We start from the raw sequence: 19,345 nt of genomic DNA, 5'->3' as shown, positions 1-19,345 counted from the left end.
TCGAGGAACCTTTTTTTTCCGGATAAATTTGAATACGGTCCAGGACCTTTTTTCAATTAAACAATACGCACCTTGTACCGAATTTAAATTGTGGTATTGTTGCGGAACCCAATAGAACTCATTAGAATGTTTGGATTCCTGGACCTTCAACAACCCTGAGTGAAAGTAGCCTAAGTGCTAGCGCACCCACAATTTTAATTTCAATCAATCAATCAATCATTAGTGGGAGAGTCTCCTCGCTCGACTACAAATATCAACCAGGCAGTAAAGACTGTCGGAGCATGGTACTGATTACATCACCCCCACAAATGGCCGATATTGTGAGTTAGGAGGAAAGGTGCCGAGATTGATTCAGGCAAGACCGAGAACACGCAGATCTTTGTAATGAATGTCTTTGGAAGAAGTTTTGTTCACATATCTTAACTGGATGATATGTACCTGATTATTTATAGATAGTTTTTTTTTTTTTTTAATGTGATGGCAACTGCGAACCTGTCCAACGTGGTTGTATACATTTACGAAAACTTCATTTTTCGAGTGTTTTCTCCGTCTATTCTCTTCCCCTTTTTCTTTTCTCTCTGTCTACTTCCTCTGTCTCTCTCACTCACCCACTTTCCCTCTCCTCCATCGTATGGCCGTCTGGAGGACTTTTTCCAGGGAGGGGCAAGCAAGGTAACTATTCCAGGAGGGGGTGCAAAGGATGCCCCCCATAATAGTGTTGTCTCCTCGAGCAACACTTCTTCAATCTAAAGTTATGTTTCTAAAACTCCCTTATAATAATTTAACATAAATTACTGCGATTGAAATAAAATTATATGTGTGGAATATATAATTTTATGTGGGGATTCATTTTCCATGGGGCTATGACCCCTCCCTCCCTTCCGGAGGTCCAGGCCTACTATCATCTCTCCCTCTCTTTCTGTCTAAATATATTCGACGCCTTCCTTACTTTATCTCTCTTTTCTTACCTCCTTCTTTTCATCTCTATTTCTCTTCCCCTTCACTTTCTAGTGCTCCCTTTTCCTTCCCTCTCTTCCTACATATCTTTCTCATAATCTCTCTCTGTCTTCATTGATATACTTTTCCCCTTTCTCAATAGCTGTCTTCTCCTCTATCTTCCTATCTTCCTCTTTCTCTCCCTCTTTGTTTCTTTCTCTCTCCCATCTTTCTCTCCTTATTTGTCTTCCTCCCTCTTTCTTTGTTTCTTCCTCTCTCTTCCCCTCTATCTCTCCTTTGTTTCTTCCTCTCTCTATTCCTCTTTCCTTCTTTGTTTCTTCCCCTCTCTCCCCCTCTTTCCATCCTTTGCTTTTCCTCTCTCTCCCTCTTTCCTTTGTATCTTCCCCTATCTCCAATCTTTCTTTCCTTCTTTGTTTCTTCCCCTCTCTCTCTCTCTCCTTCGCTTCTTCCTCTCTCTCCTTTCCTTCTTTATATCTTCCCCTCTCTCCCCCTCTTTCTTTCATTCTTTGTTTCTTCCCCTCTCTCCCCCTCTTTCTCTCCTTCGTTTCTTCCTCTCTCCTTCCTTTGTTTCTTCCTCTCTCTCCCCCTCTTTCTCTCCTTCGTTTCTTCCTCTCTCTCCATATTTCCTTCTTTGTTTCTTCCCCCTCTCTCCCTCTTTCTCCCCTTTGTTTCTTCATCTCTCTCTCTCTCCCTCCATATTTCCTTATTTGTTTCTCCCTCTCTTTCTCTCCTTTGTTTCTTCCTCCCTCTCTCTCTCCCTCTTTCTTTCTTCCCCTCTCTCTCCCTCTCTGTTTCTTCCACTCTCTCTCTTCTTCTCATTAAAATTATTGTAAGTGTTCTTCCTTCGGTCGTGCATGTAAAGATGTTACCATCCAATGGTCAGAAGGTGCAATAATTTACAACTAGTAACTTTATTGCGCTCGGCAAATACTTTAGAGGACAGTGAAGCAGTGGATGCTCGTTAAGTATGATTCATCGCCGACGTACCAATGGAGGTCAATATTCGACATCGGGAGGAACGGTTGGTTATTTGGCATCTCTTTTGCGAGTTGCAAGAAACTGGCGTGCTGTGACTGCGCTTTGGACGTCTCTGTAAGCAACACATCTCAAATGGCATTGAAAAATGGACGGAGAGGGGAAACAAGTAACTTTTGCGAAGCTCGTTTCACTTTGGGATTTGTGCAGCATCAATTTTGATATGTATTCATCTCTCCTGCCTTTATTACCGCTTTGGAAAAATAAAGATAGTCCCTTCTTGCATTCTACCATGTCTTGAGTTGCCATTGAAATGGTGCTATCAGCACCACGCTCCAATCACCTTCTGGACACGCATTACGACATATATTGTGTTGTCACTACTGACACTAAATCCTTTTGAACCGAATTGAACCCCTTTAACCCTTTCAAATATTTTGACAGACCCAAGATGCTTCCGTTTAAACGCAAATAGTTTATTTGGTCTACATTCTATCCAGAAGAGTTCAAATCACTGTATTGTTGTACTAAATACGTCACTTGATCTGCTCTACAAAAACTTCATTATGAGGTAAAAACTGTTTAAAATTACTGCAGAAGGGTGGAATGCACACGTTTATAAAACCTGGTAAGAACTCGCTTGAAAAGAGCCATCGAAATTATTTTGTGATGGTATCTCGTTTTATTGCCATCCAAATTTTATTGTAAAGTTGAATTTTTTGTCCCTTCTAAAATGTAATGGGCAATGTTACGTACATATTTTTGTGTGTGTGTGAGAGAGAGAGAGAAGTTGAATTTCATCGCCCCTAAATCAAAAACCTTCCATTCTGCATTTGCACCACTCTTTGAGCACACCCAAATGGAATTCTCTGGCTACAGAAGCGTTTGCAGAAATATTTTACCTCTATGTAATCGCGAGCCATTTCCAATGTAGTTGTTGAAATTTGTGGCCATCAGTGGTGATGTGGAAAAAATGGCTACAAAAAAGCGTAGCCTAATAAAATCAACATAACCAACTGTTTGCTCCATATGTCTCTAATCAACCAAAAAGGAATTTGTGTTTATTTTTGTGTAGATAATTTGCGTTATAGACAACTTGTTTTATTTCTTTGTAGCTGTGGAAATCAACCTTACGCGTAGAGAAGACGTAGCTATGAGTTTTGTCCGCACGTCCAGCACCTGAAATACCATTCAGGAGGTAAGTTTAAATCAGGGGCGGCAACATAAGATAAATTGGGGCGAGGTAAATTTTTAGGGGGCATGATCTGCATAAATATATATAAAATGTGTCCTACGTGAATTTGGGGAGGCAGAAAGTGCCTTGACCCTCCCCACAAAGTCTGTGCGTATGGTTTAAATACTTTCTTTTCTCTTCTTTCGAAAACGAAATTGAGGCCTCCCAAATGACGTAATCCTAACGCCGTCATCTTGTAATCAAGAGACCCGGGGCCTTTACATTATTGTTGTTCAGTCTGTCACTAGGTGTCTTCACCTGATATCGAACTCGGGACCACTTGATTACAAGGCAAAACAAAAAAATGAATTTGGTAATAATGATATTTTGTTGTACAATTACAATTGTTATGCCACAAAATATAACATACAATATTTGATTTTGAGTTAAAAGTTTCACTGTTTCACAAATGAAGTTTTCGTTGCAATAATCACTGCAATTCGCAAACTGTTGAACAATGTATCTTGTTTAACAAACTGTCAAATTTCAATGATGAAATGTAGAGTAATACAAACGCACAGCAGAACCTTTAGTTCCAGAACCTAACTTGACTGAAGTTAAAGATGCTATTAAAAGGCTAAAGAATAACAAAGCACCTGGCATTGATTTAATACTAATTGAGTTAAATAAATATGGTGGGAATTAGTAAATATGTCAAATTCATAAAATAATTTGTTTAATATGGAATAAAGAAGAAATTCCTCAGCAGTGGAAAGAATCCATCAAGGTTCCGGTGTTTAGAAAAGATGATAAACTGCAATAATTACCGTGGAATTTTTCTCCTCTCAACAACATATATATTATGTAACATTCTTTTAGCATCCATCATCTATTCATTGATTTTAAAAAAGCATATGATTCAGTCAAAAGAGAGAAATTTTATAATATACGTATTAGTCGAGTTTGGAATACCTAAGAAGTTTGTTAATATGATAAAAGTGTGCACCAGTGAAACAGAAAGTAAAATTCGTGTGTATATCAATATGTCTGACAAATTTACAATTCATGATGGGTTAAAACAAGGAGATGGTTTATCTCCATTGCTCTTTGATTTTGCCTTAGAATACTCTGTTATGAAGGCAAAAGAAACTAACAAAGGACTAAAATTAAACGGTGTGACTCAGCTGTTAGCATATGCAGATGATGTAGACTTACTGGGGGATGATGTGAATACAATTAAGAATAATGCTAAAATATTTTTTCAAAACTGCTAAAGAAATAGGTTTGGAAGTTAGCAAAGAGAAAACTAAATATATGCTTACAGGCCGAAACCAAGTATTAGGTAACAATCAAAATCTAATTATTGATAACAACTCGTTTGAACCAGCTTCCAAATTCAAATACTTAGGAGTAATATTAAAACTAACTAACTCCCTAGCCTTCTTAAACCCGAAGGTTCATGGCTGCAGCAACACAGGCCTTCCATCTTTCCCTATCTTCAGCAAGTTCTATATACTCTTTTCCATCCATACCGATTTCCCTTAGGTCCATCTCAACGTTGTCCCTCCATCTTCGTCTTGGCCTTCCTACAGGTCTCTTACCATCAGGTTTCCCAACAAGAATCCTGTAAACTCCTCTTTCCTCTCCCATTCGTGCCACATGGCCTGCCCACCTAAGTCTTCTTGATTTAATTATTCTAATAATATCTGGACATGAATACAAATTATGTAGTTCTAAATTATGTAACCTTCTCCACTCACCAGTCTCCTCATCCCTTTTAGTTCCAAAGATTTTCCTAAGGATCTTATTTTCAAATACTCTCAATTTATGTTCCTCTTTCAATGTAAGGGACCAAGTTTCACATCCATATAATACTACAGGCAAAATTACTGTTTTGTATTATTACCTAACACTTGGTTTCGGCCTGTAAGCATATATTTAGTTTTCTCTTTGTTAACTTCCAAACCTATCTCTTTAGCAGTTTTGAAAAATCTTTTAGCATTATTCTTAATTGTATTTACATCATCCCCCAGTAAGTCTATATCATCTGCGTATGCTAACAACTGAGTCACACCATTTAATTTTAGTCCTTCTTTAGTTTCTTTTACCTTCCTTACAGCATATTCTAAGGCAAAATTAAAGAGCAATGGAGATAATGCATCTCCTTGTTTTAACCCATCATGAATTGTAAATTTGTCAGACATATTAATACCCACACGAATTTTACTTTCTGTTTCACTGGTGCATATTTTTATCATACTAACAAGCTTCTTAGGTATTCCAAACTCTACTAATATATTATATAATTTATCTCTTTTGACCGAATCATATGCTTTTTTGAAATCAATGAATAGCTGATGGACATTTTGATTATATTCCCACTTTTTTTCAAGTGTCTGTCTGATGTGAAAAATTTGATCTGTAGTTGATCTGTTACGTTTAAATCCACATTGATAATCACCTATAATTTCATTAGCATATGGAGTTAGTCTTGTTAAAATAATGTTAGATAATATTTTATATGTTGTTGAGAGTAGAGAAATTCCACGGTAATTATTGCAGTTCATTTTATCACCTTTTTTAAACACAGGAACAATTATGGATTCTTTCCACTGTTGAGGGATTTCTTCTTTATTCCATATTAAACAAATTAATTTATGAATTTGACATATTAATGAATTTCCACCATATTTAATTAACTCAGCTGGTATTAAATCAATGCCAGGTGATTTGTTATTCTTTAGCCTTTTAATAGCATCTTTAACTTCAGTCAAGTTAGGTTCTGGAACTAAAGGTTCTGCTGTGTGTACTTCATTCACTTCTGATTTATCTCCTACATGGACATTTAAAAGGTCATTAAAGTAGTTCTTCCATCTATTTAGAATATCGCTTGGGTCAGCTAGAAAATCACCGTCTTTATCTTTTATCAAGTTTACTTTAGGTTGCCACCCCTTTCTAAACTCATTTACACCTTTATATAAATCTCTGATATTTTTATTTTTGCTGTTTGTTTCAATTCCGTTAATTTTGCTTTTCAAGTAATCTCTTTTTTTACTTCTAAACGTGCGGTTTAGGAGTAATATTAACAAATGAAAATTATATTGAAGAGGAAATAAAAAGTAGGCTTAATTCAGGAAATGCATGTTACTTCTCTCTTCATAAACTTTTGTCTTCTCGTTTAATATCTAAGAAACTAAAAGTTAAAATATACAAGACAGTAATTTTGCCTGTATTATTATATGAATGTGAAACTTGGTCTCTTACATTAAAGTAGGAACATAAATTAAGAATATTTGAGAAAATAGAATCCTCAGAAAAATATTTGGACGTAGAGGGATGAGGAGACAGGTGAGTGGAGAAAGTTGCCTAATTTAGAACTACATAATTTGTATTCATGTCCAGATGTTGTTAGAATGATTAAATCAAGACGACTTAGGTGGGCGGGCCATGTGGCACGAATGAGAGAGGAAAGAGGAGTTTACGGGATTCTTGTTGGGAAACCTGATGGTAAGAGACCAATAGGAAGGCCAAGACGAAGATGGAGGGATGGCGTTGGGATGGAAAAGATTGGATTGATCTTACCCAGGAGAGTTAGTTAGTTATAGTAAAAAACAAATATATTTATGTCTGATGGAGAGTTATTTTTGGTAAAATTGTATTCACCCTCTAGTCATGAATAATACATAACTTAATTTCCAAATTTCTAGGAAACTGTAATGTTTTTTTTCTACTTTACCTGCTGCTAACTAATATCATCACATTATAAAAATTGGCTTATTTCTAGTCTCGTCTTTGTTGTTGAAGATGCTTTTCCTAGAAAATGCTTCCAACCAGTTCCCTGCATCTTTTCTTGCTATTATGCAATTGCAAGTAGTCTGAAATTCAAGATGATTATCAGCTATAATATCTGTAGCGTGTCTTATTCTATTGCTGATAATGTATCCAATTTGTTCCTGATTGTGTATTTTTCTACCGTTAAAACTAAAAGTGCTTATAGAATACATATAATTATGTAAATATATTCCAGACTTAATACAATCCTATGCATATTTTATCCATTTTTTTAATTTTTTTTTTTACGGTGTTCAAAGTGAATGTAGCTTACGTGCAGCATATGTAATTATACTTACTTAGTGCATCTTGTTTCAGCTTCGTAAGCGTTCGGTTCCGTTCGTTCCTAGGGCTCTCCAACCACAGCCAGGCTCAATGGTGGGGGCACGCTGACCTTTTTTCCAGTCACGCAAAAATTTAGTAACTTTTTACCACTAGGATAACAATGCAATATGGGAAGGAGAATACCGTTAATACGTTCTAAATGTTGTATTTGTAATCTTCTTTTAAATTAATTAACAATAATATATGAAAATGAATCATCATGTTGATAAAGCATATGCACTTACCTGAGTACACTAGTTATCATTAGTTCGGATCCCAATTTAAACTGTAGTTCCAGTCCCGATTAGCCTATCTGTGCATAAATTGGACTTAAGAACTGGAAATTGGAACTTAGAGAACACTCTCTCCTTGAAGTGGCCAGCGAGACGCGCTTAGACGACTAAGGTTCCAGGTTCGAACCCACCCTGCTCATGTATAGGTGTGTCATTGTTTGTCCAATTACCATTTCATTAGTTAATCAGTCATTCATCCTTATCATTGCGATTAGTCAAGACGTAGTCAAAATGAGTGCATGAGAATTGTGATGGACGTGTGTTGTTCAACATGATCAATACTTAGAAAATAATACATGTTAGTATATAAAAAGTACTAGGCTATTTCCTTGATACAGTGTAGTCTTTGCTTCCTTTTAGCATTTTGTATTTATAGATTTGTAACTCTTTACGAATACACTTATTGTATTTACATTCTTTCCTTGTAAATAAATTTATGCCCTGCAAATCCTCTCTTCGGAGACGAGGAGGTTCATTCGGTTGGGCGTCTGACTGTCACGTGGGAGACCGGGATTAGATTTCAGGAGAGGGTTGTTGCAGGTGGGAATTTTTCCAATAATGTCCCTGCATGGAGTGGCTCTGAGGTTCACTCAGCCTCCGGGTGTGTGAGGAGGGGAGGGGTTAAATGCTGCCGTGGCTTGGTGCTGATCACATCATACTGTATCCATAAATCCTCAAATAGTTTATTTAAAAACTCCTGAATCCAGAATAAATTAATCTTGCAATGTGCAGGTAGCTTTACTCTTATATTTTAATTCCTACATCACTTTCCATATCAGCTCCTTCTTTTCTTCCGTGGTTTAATATCTTCTTTATCATATTCTCATCTTTCACAATTACTGAGCCTAGATCACGACCGTATTTGTAGGGATATAATGGGAGGGGACTTTTAGTAGTACGAGGACAGTAAAATTTAAATCCTTTAACATCGATTGATTATTATAGATATTAACTAAGGTAAACTGATTAATAATTGTATTATTAATATTTAAACAGTTTACAATTAATAAAATGATACTTTCAAAATATCTCTCTGTACATATTGACGTGCACTAATTATATTAACAATTAGAATATTTTTCATTGTGTATTTAATTTTTTCAAATTCTACATCAAAATATGTAGAAAGTTTATGCAAGTTATTGCCATTTTAAATCTTATTTCTTAACATAATGTAAATCTCTTAGTTATTCTGAACGTATGAATAAAATGAAATTGTGCATGAAGAATACAAGAGAATAAATTTAATTTTGAAAACTGTTTAATATATTAACAGTGATTGGATCAAATTTCGATGCGATTGTTAAATTAATGCAAAATATTTATTAAACCAATGGGAGGGTTTTGAACCCGTGAAACCTTCTCATGTGCGGCAATGGCTTAGTTGTTAAAGCTTATTGACCACTTATATCTTTCTCTTTTGTTACGTCTTGGCATCCCCACTGTCTCGCTCTTCTCCACTTATTCCAAGTCTAATTTTCTGTTCTGCATTTTCTTTCTCGATTGAAACCAAAATCGTAAAATCATTTGCGAATAGAATTAATCAAGTAAACTACGCGTTATGAGATGAGAAAATGCTCCATCGCAGTGAAATATGTGTTTTACTGTAAGTGTGAGTATATTCTGGAAATGTGACTGTTTGCTCTTTGCCCACACTCATTAGTATTGTTACCATTTATACGTTGGCATGTTAAATGTAACTTATATTAAATTTTTAAATTATACCTTTCTCTATATGCACTGGCGTACGTAGAGGGGGCTGATGGGGCTACCTCTGAGATTTTAAGAAGTCTACCTTTTTAAATAAAAGCAGTGAAGAACTCTCGGAAAAACAGTCCTTAGAATGACCCCCACATTGCTATTTTGAGTGCTAACTGTACGAAATATCTAATTGGGTATGCAGCGCCTCTGGAAAGCAGCTATATATTGAGTTTATTTTAAAAAAAAATCACACCGAAAGTACCCACCCCTAAGGGACATTGGTGCACGTACAGTCATACACACTTCTGGGTTGTAACGAGAACATTGAAAGTTAATGGGATTGTTACAACCCAGAAGTGTCCGTGACTGTACATTATAAAATACATCATGTTGACATCACACGGGAGGGCCGACTCTACGGATTTTACACAGCACACCCTGCCCCGCCCACAAGCTCTCGTCTCTGCTTGTCGCTACTCCAGACATTCCGGAAAAGGACTATATATACCAATTGGGCAGTATGTTTTTATAATAGTATAGTATAACATAATATAATATAATAGTAAAATCATAGTGACAAATTATATCGAAGTGGACTAGTGCTGTAAAAGTACAATATTATATAGTGTATACAATCTAAATTTATTTTATAAAGATATTTAGTTGATACCTGTGTAAAAAGGTCCTGTTTGGACCTTTCCACCTTTACAATCCCCCCGGAAAAATCCTTCGTACGCCATTGCCTGTACTCGTATATGTATGAATGTAATGTGTTAGACGTTACCCGACATAAGGAAACTGTAGAAATAAATTCACACGTGATGTATTCGTATTATTTTACGTCGCTTTCCTACCACTTTTGCTTGATCACGGCGATGAGTGGTGATTAGGTGAGATTGATGAACAGCGACTCAAGAGAGAATATCCATGGCGGGACTCAAACACGACAACTTCGGTAGCAAGATCGAAACTTCAAAGTAAATCATTTTTTTTTTTGTAATAAAGTTTATTTAAGTCCACTTTATGCACAGAGAGGGTAATCGGGACTGGACTAGGATTCGAAACCCTGTGCAATGTGCCTTCACAGGATATTGAACTCGGGACCAGTGACTGATTAAGGCGGGTGCTTTTGATGCTGCAGAATTTGGCCCATTCCTGAAATAGGCCCATGAAAACAGACTAGAATTATTCTCCGAAAGCTGAACAGTTTTCTTTTGCTATATTAACCTGAAAATAAATCTTAGAATGAAATTTGGAGCCCCAATTTCGGACGCCTAGACACAGAGTTACTTATTATACAGTTACTATTATTCTTTGCGCTGTGACGTAACTATAACGTCGTTGTGTTGATTGTTCACCGAAGATTTCAAGCATCAGGCCCAATTTCGTCTTAATCCGGCCCTGCTCGAGACCACTTGATTAAGTTACCACCATGGGTGAAACCCCCCTGTCAGACAATGGTTCGAATTGCAACTCTGCAGAAACGGAACCCTCAGTTCAAATATTGGTTAAGGTGTTAGTATTTTTTTTTTTCTTTTTCCGAAGTCTTTCAATTCAGTGGGCTCAGTGGCCCATTTTCGATCTCGACACCGAGGCACAGGGTTTTAATCCCGGACTGGACATGGATGTTCTTTAGGAGTGTACCTATATCTTTTCATCATATCACTCATCCTCATCGGCGCAATTACCCAAGCAGAAACACTGCTGAATATCAATAATATAAATTTCAATTCATCTTTATAGTCGTGATTCCATCGGTAGAGAAGTGATTTTAAATTGCCACAATTCAAAAATTATGAAGTCAGCTGCTTCGCCACTGCAGGCATCCAAGGCTCCAAGATTGTTCACACAGGTAGAAGAAGAAAGGGTAAAAATGAAAACACCAATTGATTTTTAAATACATCCGCCACCTCTGTAATTTCTTCTCATTTATGAGATACAAAAAAGATGTGTAACACTTAAGTATCTGAGCTGTAACTTACAGATCGTTTTTCAAGTGAAACAAACACAAACACACACTTTTTACATATCACGTTCAGTTATGTCATGCAGAGCGTTTCTTCGTTGTAATTTCTTACATTGTACACATTTTAAAAAATACGAATAGCTTACTGTACAGGAAGTACATAATTACATCTAAAAAAAATGACAAAATTGGTTACGCTGGCACTTGTCAACCAATCAGATTGTGGTCTAAATAAGCCGGCAAATTAGTCTCTACCCAAATAGCTTGACACTCAGTCATGTTCATTGTTGGAAATACAAGGACAAAGTATTTGTACAAAATATGCTAAAATGTAGGTATTTACAAGTACACAGAGAGAGAGAGGAAACAAAACTGTTTCCATGACGGTAACTGTTCTAACAACAGAGAACAAATAGTGTTTGTTATAAAGCATTGTTAGCTAGTTTGTTATAACGGAACTGGGAAATCCTCTCTTTCGTATTGTTAATAACAATACGACCACAAGTTACTTACAATCGCACCTGGTACGTTTTTTTACACAATCAGTGCAAAACTCTTAATATAATAAAAAAAATCACATCTCGATATTATTACAATAAACACTGCTTGATTCTTATTCACAAACCCTATTGTGAACCTATCATTCATCATATCAAAAAAATAATTTTCAACCAATCAATAATCACCGTTCTTTGGGGAAGTTCAAATCTTAGCTTCTGCGATAAGCTAACTTCAAACTAACCTCACGATCATTGTTGAGATTTTCACAAAATTTTACACAAATGCACAAATATTATTGTTCCACATGCATTCTCTTATATACTCCATCCACATTCTCAATTTAATCTCCAATTGTCGACACAAGACGATACCTTGTACATATATATTTACATTGTTGTATTACAATAGACATATTCGCAATATAAATATATATGTATACAAGAATTAACTTTAATTCTCTAAAAAAAAAAAACGAAGGAATGTGTACATATTATACAAAAAATATTACTATTCGAGTATCTACTTTCTGTGGTGGTGTACAGTTTTCATATTACACATATGCTTACATGCTATATACAGTTACACACACACAAACTTAAATAGTCTTTCGTCAAAGGAAATGCATCGTATGAAAAAAAATATATATTTATAATAGTGTCTTCGTCAAATTTGTTGTATCCACTCTACAAGACACACAATTGGCTAATGTTCTCAAACGACACACAGTAACATATTGGTAGATTGTTGACTTTCAACAATATCATTCACGCGAACACTCAACAATGCATCATCCTCTCTGAACAGTCACTCGTGCTGGAAAAAATGGAACTTTAAGAGCCATGCTCTTTTTTTTTCGCTATATTTATATATATCAGCACCCACTTATCACCATACTCATTTTAAATGGCTATATACAAAAACGCTGCCTTCAATGCAGCTTGACTGGAAATTTCTGTTTCCTCTGTCCATATTTTTCACCGCTACGTAGCAACGCACATTCTTCAGTCCCATTCCCCTACATAGAGTTGTCGTGGAGGTGCTGGTATATACCCTCTTGTTGGTATCGGAAGTCTTCCGTATATATGGTTATAAGGGGAATCTAAAGCCTCTGAATCTGAGGGGGGAAAAGAAAATCAAATTAGACATAGCATACCTATAAATGCTGTTTATAAAATGTAGAAAATGTCATTTTTACAAAATTATTATATGCACAGTTCATACGCCCCTTAGTTTTTAGAATTTCAAACACAAAGTTAATGTACATGATATTTACACTAAATTCAGAGTTTATTGCCTTTTATGACTATCAACGGTTGAAGCAATACTGTAAGTGTATTTCTGTTATTATGCACAAATCTTAATTTTATAATAGAAAAGTAATAACTGATAATGTCTTACTGGGGCATGGAAATTGATAATTATTTCTTACAATTGGCTTTGTAAATTTTGAATACGTAAAAATAACAGCAATGTTCTGTAAAAAGTTTACAAACAATTCTCAACAATAACAATATTATATAACTACTGCAATGAATTACTCATAATTGCATACTTCCAATCGGTATTTCTTCTTACCCATAAAAAACAATTTGTTATTAGATATTTTCTTTCAACTCTGAACACTTTCCCACAAACCGTAGCTCAGCTTATTTTCGTCAATTACACTTTCTTTATTCGTTCTTATACACACAGCTATCAGTTCCTTGTATCAATATGTATGATTGATTAAATTTTTCAACCAAAAATTTGCAAATTTTTACACATTTTTCATTGGATAAAAAAATCTTAAAGCATTTAAGCAATGAAAGGCACATAAGGTAACGTTAATCTTAAAACAATTCACTAGTTCATATCCATTATTTACTGAATTAACTTGAAATTAGAAAGTTACAAGGAAAATAACTATATTCTTAAGTATATTTATAGCATTCATCATAATGATGTTTCTATTGTAGCGTTCATATTGATGTAATATGAATGTTAATACATTATATATATATATATATATATATATATATATATATATATATATATATATATATTGCGTGTAACTGTGGAAAGAATAAAAAACAGGTATTATGCTATTATTGTCATTAATACAACGATTAGATATAAACCACTTGTAAATAGGAGTGAAAGTCAAAGTGAAATCAGCTCATTAAATACAGTGCTTTTTCTTTCACGATTTTTGGAGAATCAAACGTGATATTTGATTCATTCTCCAAAAATTACTTAGTTGTAAAAAAACAATGATTAAATTGGATTAAAATGTATCAACAAAGACAAACCCACACTTTCTCACAAAATCTCTCTAGTAAACATGTATTTCAATAATTATATAAAGTAAATCAATTTCATTTAGCAACTCATAATAATGCATTCCATGAACATTTACCATACAAAATTTTAAAATTCAAAATTATATAAATCATAACATAGAAATAAAGAAAAATATACACTACTCAACTATGGTGAATGAAGTTTTCAAGATCCAACATGCAAAATGTCCACCTACAACATGCAATTGCAACCGTGAGTCACTACAATTTATGCAAGGTTCCATCGTACATGCAAAATGCATAGTTTATTAATCTCTAAGCAAAAGTAAGACGAGACTATTAAATGTACAAATTCAAGATGTCAAAAGACAAAAATATTTATTATAATAATCGGTTTACATATGAGGCTAGATATGGCTTCAATCATAGTTTTTATATGTTGGTATACACACTCCACGAAAATGTATACCTATAATCAGACTAGAACTGCGTTTGTGTGTGTATGTGTCGCTTATTCAAAATTAACAGTGTATAGTAGTTTAAACGAGTGTACTTCGCACACGATCTTATCCTTGTGCATATAACATGATGCTTAATTTAGACATAATTGATATGTAAGTGAACACATGACCCCACCAAACGACAATTTGTATTATACTTCCTTTGTACCTAACTACATGTGCTCCGATAAGTGCAATATTTTAAATATATTTCACAATAATTTAAAAACTATAGAGATTGTTATATTTGGTGGTACCTTAGGAAAATATTCATGTGAAAGCCAGACATTTTTAAAATTTTCTAGGCAACTTTTTTTTCATAAACTTTGTGCTTAAAATTGCATTATTCTTGAAACTGTGAAGTTATAATTGAGGGGTCTAGTGAGAGAGGGAGCTATGCCACAAATCTTGAAAATTTTATTTTTTGCCATTTTCAGTCTTCTCCTGCCATCTGTCATCTATCATGTGAACTACAACCATGTGGCATAGCTCCCGCTTGTTCTGCAGCAGATTTTCTGAGTCCTTGAATACGTCCTCATCAGCATTTTGAGTGAGAGAAGGAGCTATGCCACTTACAGATGGTGTCTGCAATAGGAGTGGCAGAGGTTGTGTTGCAGTAACAGGTGCAAGATTTAATATCAGCCCTGAAGTTAAAAGATCTCATGGCAATAATGCCTGATATTCCTCCAGTTTTTCATGTCGTTTTCCAAAAACTAAAATCCACTGAACCAATGGACAGTGAAGATCCTACAGAAGACATATGAAGTTGTCTTTATGTAGATCATATGTAACCCTGTGAACATGATTTACACTCAGGCAAAAGTATTTAAGCCTTGTTCAAAGTATTTGATGTGCTAGATTGATTTTTCCACATGGGTATACTACAACAATATACCACACATGTTCATAATAAATGGTATTTATATTGAAATTCATATTTTTCCTTTTGAATAATTTACCTAACAATATGTTCAGAAAAAAAAATTACCCTTTGTTATACAAATTGTGACTCGACGCAATGCTTTAGAAAACTCAATTTATTTCCATTTCTTGTCAAAGTGGCATAGCTCCCTCTCTCACTAGACCCCTCAATTATTAACGTACATTTTGCACAATTCATATCAGGTAGCTAAGGGAAATCATGGGTTTATATAAATCATGAGAAATAAATTTGTTTCTACATAGTTGTATTAGGCCCAATAGAATGCAAAATGCTGTACTCTAAATTTAATTTTCTTCATATTGGACAATATAATCTAAAATTTTGTTTCATGGCCATTTATTTGCAAACAAATTAAATGAAAGCGAACCGAACATCACTACAAAACTTCTCGCTATATACTGTGTAATTTGAGAATATATTATAGTTACATTGTGGTTACCGGAATCTTCGTGTTTTAAAATACAACAATGCAGAACATTAATCAAGGATTCGACTACTGACTTGGGTATGGGTGTTCCTTTATCCAATTCATTTAGTAACCTCTCATCTGCAAGTTTTGATTAGCCACAGGTGGCAAAGTAAAGTAAAAAGGCAATCAAATAAAAGATAGGCTAACGAAGAAGAACTGTACCACCATTTATAACAAATCTGTACAACACATCCTAATTCTGAAATGGTTTATGTGCTAACAAAGTTAGGGGAAATACTTTGTTGGCCGTTTAATCAATCTGGATTTTTTGGGGCGCCGTTTTAGACTACGCTATTGATTGATTGATTTGGTGTTTAAAGTCCACTTTATGCACAGTAAGGCTAATCGGGACTGGACCTACAGTTTAAAGATCCGAACCACTATGTGCCTCCACCGGGTATCGAACCCGGGACCCCTTGATTACAAGGCGACGACGCTACCGCTGCGCCATCGGGGAGGCCCTTTTCGGCTATGCTATCGTACATTGATACAGTGTGACTAACTTCTTTCAGAAAACTAAAAGTTGCGCAACATTTCTTTCAAAATACTAAATTACGTGACACATTTGTTTCAGAAAACTAAATTGTGTGACTAATTTCTTTCAGAAAATCAAATTGTGTGACTAATTTCTTTCAGGAAACTAAATTGTGAGACATTTTTTTTTTAAGAAAACTAAGTTTCGTGACATTTCTTTAGGAAAACAACATTTCGTGACTTATTTTTTTAAGAAAATTATATTGCCCGACTTATTTCTTTCTGAAATTTAAAATATTTTCCATAATGGTGAGCTCTCGCCTTTGGTGCGAGCAGTCTCGGGTTCGATCCTCTCTGAGGGATCCAAAATTTCATAGAGCATTGCTAGGACTACTGGTGAGCTATCTGGCTCCGGCGTAGAAAGCGATGCTAACACTAAATACTTCCCCTAACTTTAAATCAGTGTGCACTTACTTGCTGGGATGAACATTTTGTATCAATGATTAAGGAAGGAACTAATTAAAAAAGATTATTTAAGAAACTCAAAGAGGCTACGTTTAAGCAGAAGCTGTCTGCATAGAACAAGTCAGTATCACGTGACTTTTGGTTTATTCTGAGCAGTTTTGTTTTTTTATATTGTTGCAACTCTACAAATGACCAGAGAGCCTCTTACCTACGTCCGCCGATTGTCAGTGTGTGTGTTTGTGATCTGCCGCCACGTGTGTCACGATGGGTCCCAGTAGTTCTCCCATTCGGATTCTAATGTTGGTGGCAGACATTTTGTTTTAAGGGCGGGAGAACGGGGGGAGAGAAACAAGAAAATAAGATACCAACGACAATAAACACTGAGAGTAACAAATTGATATATAAAATATTATATACTATAATAACAATATTCCATGCTCCTGTTCTGTAAAATTACACTTGGGAAAATTAATACTTACCTTGCAACTCAATTGTGAAAGATTTAAATGAAATTTCTAAAAATGTGAAAAGTTTTTATATTTTTCAACAGTAACAAATTGGCAAATAAATGCTCCAGTTGGGAATTTATTATATTAACGGAAAGTAACAAAGTGCCGTTACGCAGTTTCTCTTTCCGAGGGAGTTACAATTGTAAAAAGGGTTTTTACAACTGCATTCTAACAGGGTTAGAAAAATAATTCAGGCGCCAACCCCTTTTTCTCAGGAACCAGTTGTTTTTTTTTAATATGGTTTAAGAATGAATTCAACTAAGATAAAGCCATTTTGAAATATGATCTTAAAATATTTTTAATTTATTAATACAAGATTGGATTAAAAGTAATTAATCCTTGCACTAGAGTGACCTTCCTACAGAAGGCTCAACTAACGGCATGAGTAACTAAGCAATACATTCTATTGCCAACTCTACCATAATGCTGCAGATTTTAAAATTTGGATAGCAACAGTGCAAAAATGTATAATTGCAAGTTTATTATTCTGACAATGATAAAAGTGATATAGAAAACACGCTAAATGTACTCGATATTTTAAAGAAATGTACAGGAAATGTCAATAGCGAATTCAAGTATTGAAAAAATATTTTTTTTAGCACTGAATTTAAAAATTCAGGTGTCGGGTGAAAATTTTCAGCCGCCACGGCGACCACTGCAGTACAAAATATTTCAAAGTACCATTTATAATCTTAGGTTTTTCCCCACTTCATTACTGCTTTCTTTTGAAAATTTTAATTTACTAAAGTTTCGGGAGGGGCTGTAGCCCCATCAGCTCTTCCCAACGTACGCCAGTGCCGTTATGTTATTCTTGTAATTTCGGTAACGTGCTACTAACGCATACACCACAAATATGTTGTTCATCATAATTTCAGTTTGTACAGGATTATCTTCGGAATCTTAGCGAAACCTCCCCCTGAACCTCAATTTTAAAAATTAAAGGCAGTGCTGTAACTTTATTCTATCTTGTGAGTCAACAATCTAAAATCGTATTTTGGAAAGAAAATAATAATAATAATAATAATTAAGTATTATACATAATTAAGTTAAAAGGTAGAATGTATTTTACATGTTGGTCGTTTATTTTAACTTTTTTAATAACTTTTGTTTTCTATTGTGTCCCACCAGGTACACCAAAAAACAATTAATTTCTCCACTAGAATATTAAATGGTCAAGTACCTTCTCTCTTTGTCTTAAACAATTCACAGAAATTAAAATAAATTTCTTATTAACCGAAGAGGCAGTGTTTCGTCTCTCCCACCCTTGATACAAAATTTTCACTTACTGCTGCAAATCTGGGAAAGTATTTAACTACTAGTTATGTTTAATCAACAGTGTTAAGTTTTATATTTCATTAGACAGAAACTGTAAGAAAAGGTTGCTTAATTATCGCTAGAATCCGTACTTTAATATGAAAAATGTAGTCGGTGTGTCCCATCCGTGACAATGGAATACCACTCCTAGTAAAAAAATATCCACGATTAAACTCGTAAGTATGAAATTTCCAACGTGCAGTTATCAAAATGTCACGCACTGGGAACAAAATTCAGTGTTTGGATGCCTTTCAAGAAGCATGCATTGCGGGAATATGAAACTAGGTGGGAAGTGGATTGCTGTTCCTTCTCACATACTCGGGCGCAAGTGATCTGGAATTTGGAATCAGTCTAGTGGTGAATAACACGCGTGTCTGCACGTTTCAGGGGTCGAGAACCACGTGGTGTTGGCACAGGGACTCAATCTATGGCATGGCTCTGAAAGCATTTGCTTCCGGTCTTTCTTTAATCTAATCTCCAATTGGGAAAAGAAAGCTAAGAAGAGACTCAAAATTACCCCAAAGAAATACAATGGAGGTAGCAGGTCGCCAGAACAACCGCGAAAGTGAAATTTTCGCGCTTAATCGTGGTTGTTCCTTTCGTGCTTATTGCGGTGTTCAATGCGTGTGGTTGTCTCACAGATGACTGTTGTCTCCGATTAATTTCGGAA

The 19,345-nt window shown here is 35.1% G+C and overlaps 1 protein-coding gene and 1 long non-coding RNA gene across 5 annotated transcripts in view; one reads left to right on the top strand and one right to left on the bottom strand.

Moving 5' to 3' along the window:
- Window positions 1–3,124, top strand: part of LOC146005248 (uncharacterized) — a 110,725-nt gene extending 107,601 nt beyond the window's left edge. The window contains exon 3 of the long non-coding RNA XR_014443997.1: window positions 3,048–3,124. This is a non-coding gene — a long non-coding RNA (uncharacterized LOC146005248). The remainder of the gene's footprint in view (window positions 1–3,047) is intronic.
- Window positions 3,125–11,141: 8,017 nt separating this feature from the next.
- exp (expansion) overlaps window positions 11,142–19,345 on the bottom strand; it is a 556,924-nt gene continuing 548,720 nt past the window's right edge. For 3 of the 4 annotated variants that reach the window (XM_083144337.1, XM_083144340.1, XM_083144341.1), the window contains one exon: window positions 11,142–12,836. In XM_083144337.1, the coding sequence (XP_083000463.1) occupies window positions 12,724–12,836 (113 nt within the window). In that variant the 3' untranslated portion in view covers window positions 11,142–12,723. The remainder of the gene's footprint in view (window positions 12,837–19,345) is intronic. The other variant, XM_083144338.1, reaches the window with a different exon arrangement.

This window comes from Lepisma saccharinum, chromosome 23, assembly GCF_977018435.1.
Source record: "Lepisma saccharinum chromosome 23, izLepSacc3.1, whole genome shotgun sequence".
NCBI classification, from domain to species: Eukaryota; Metazoa; Arthropoda; class Insecta; order Zygentoma; family Lepismatidae; genus Lepisma; species Lepisma saccharinum.
This window is presented reverse-complemented; position numbering and strand designations above follow the sequence as displayed.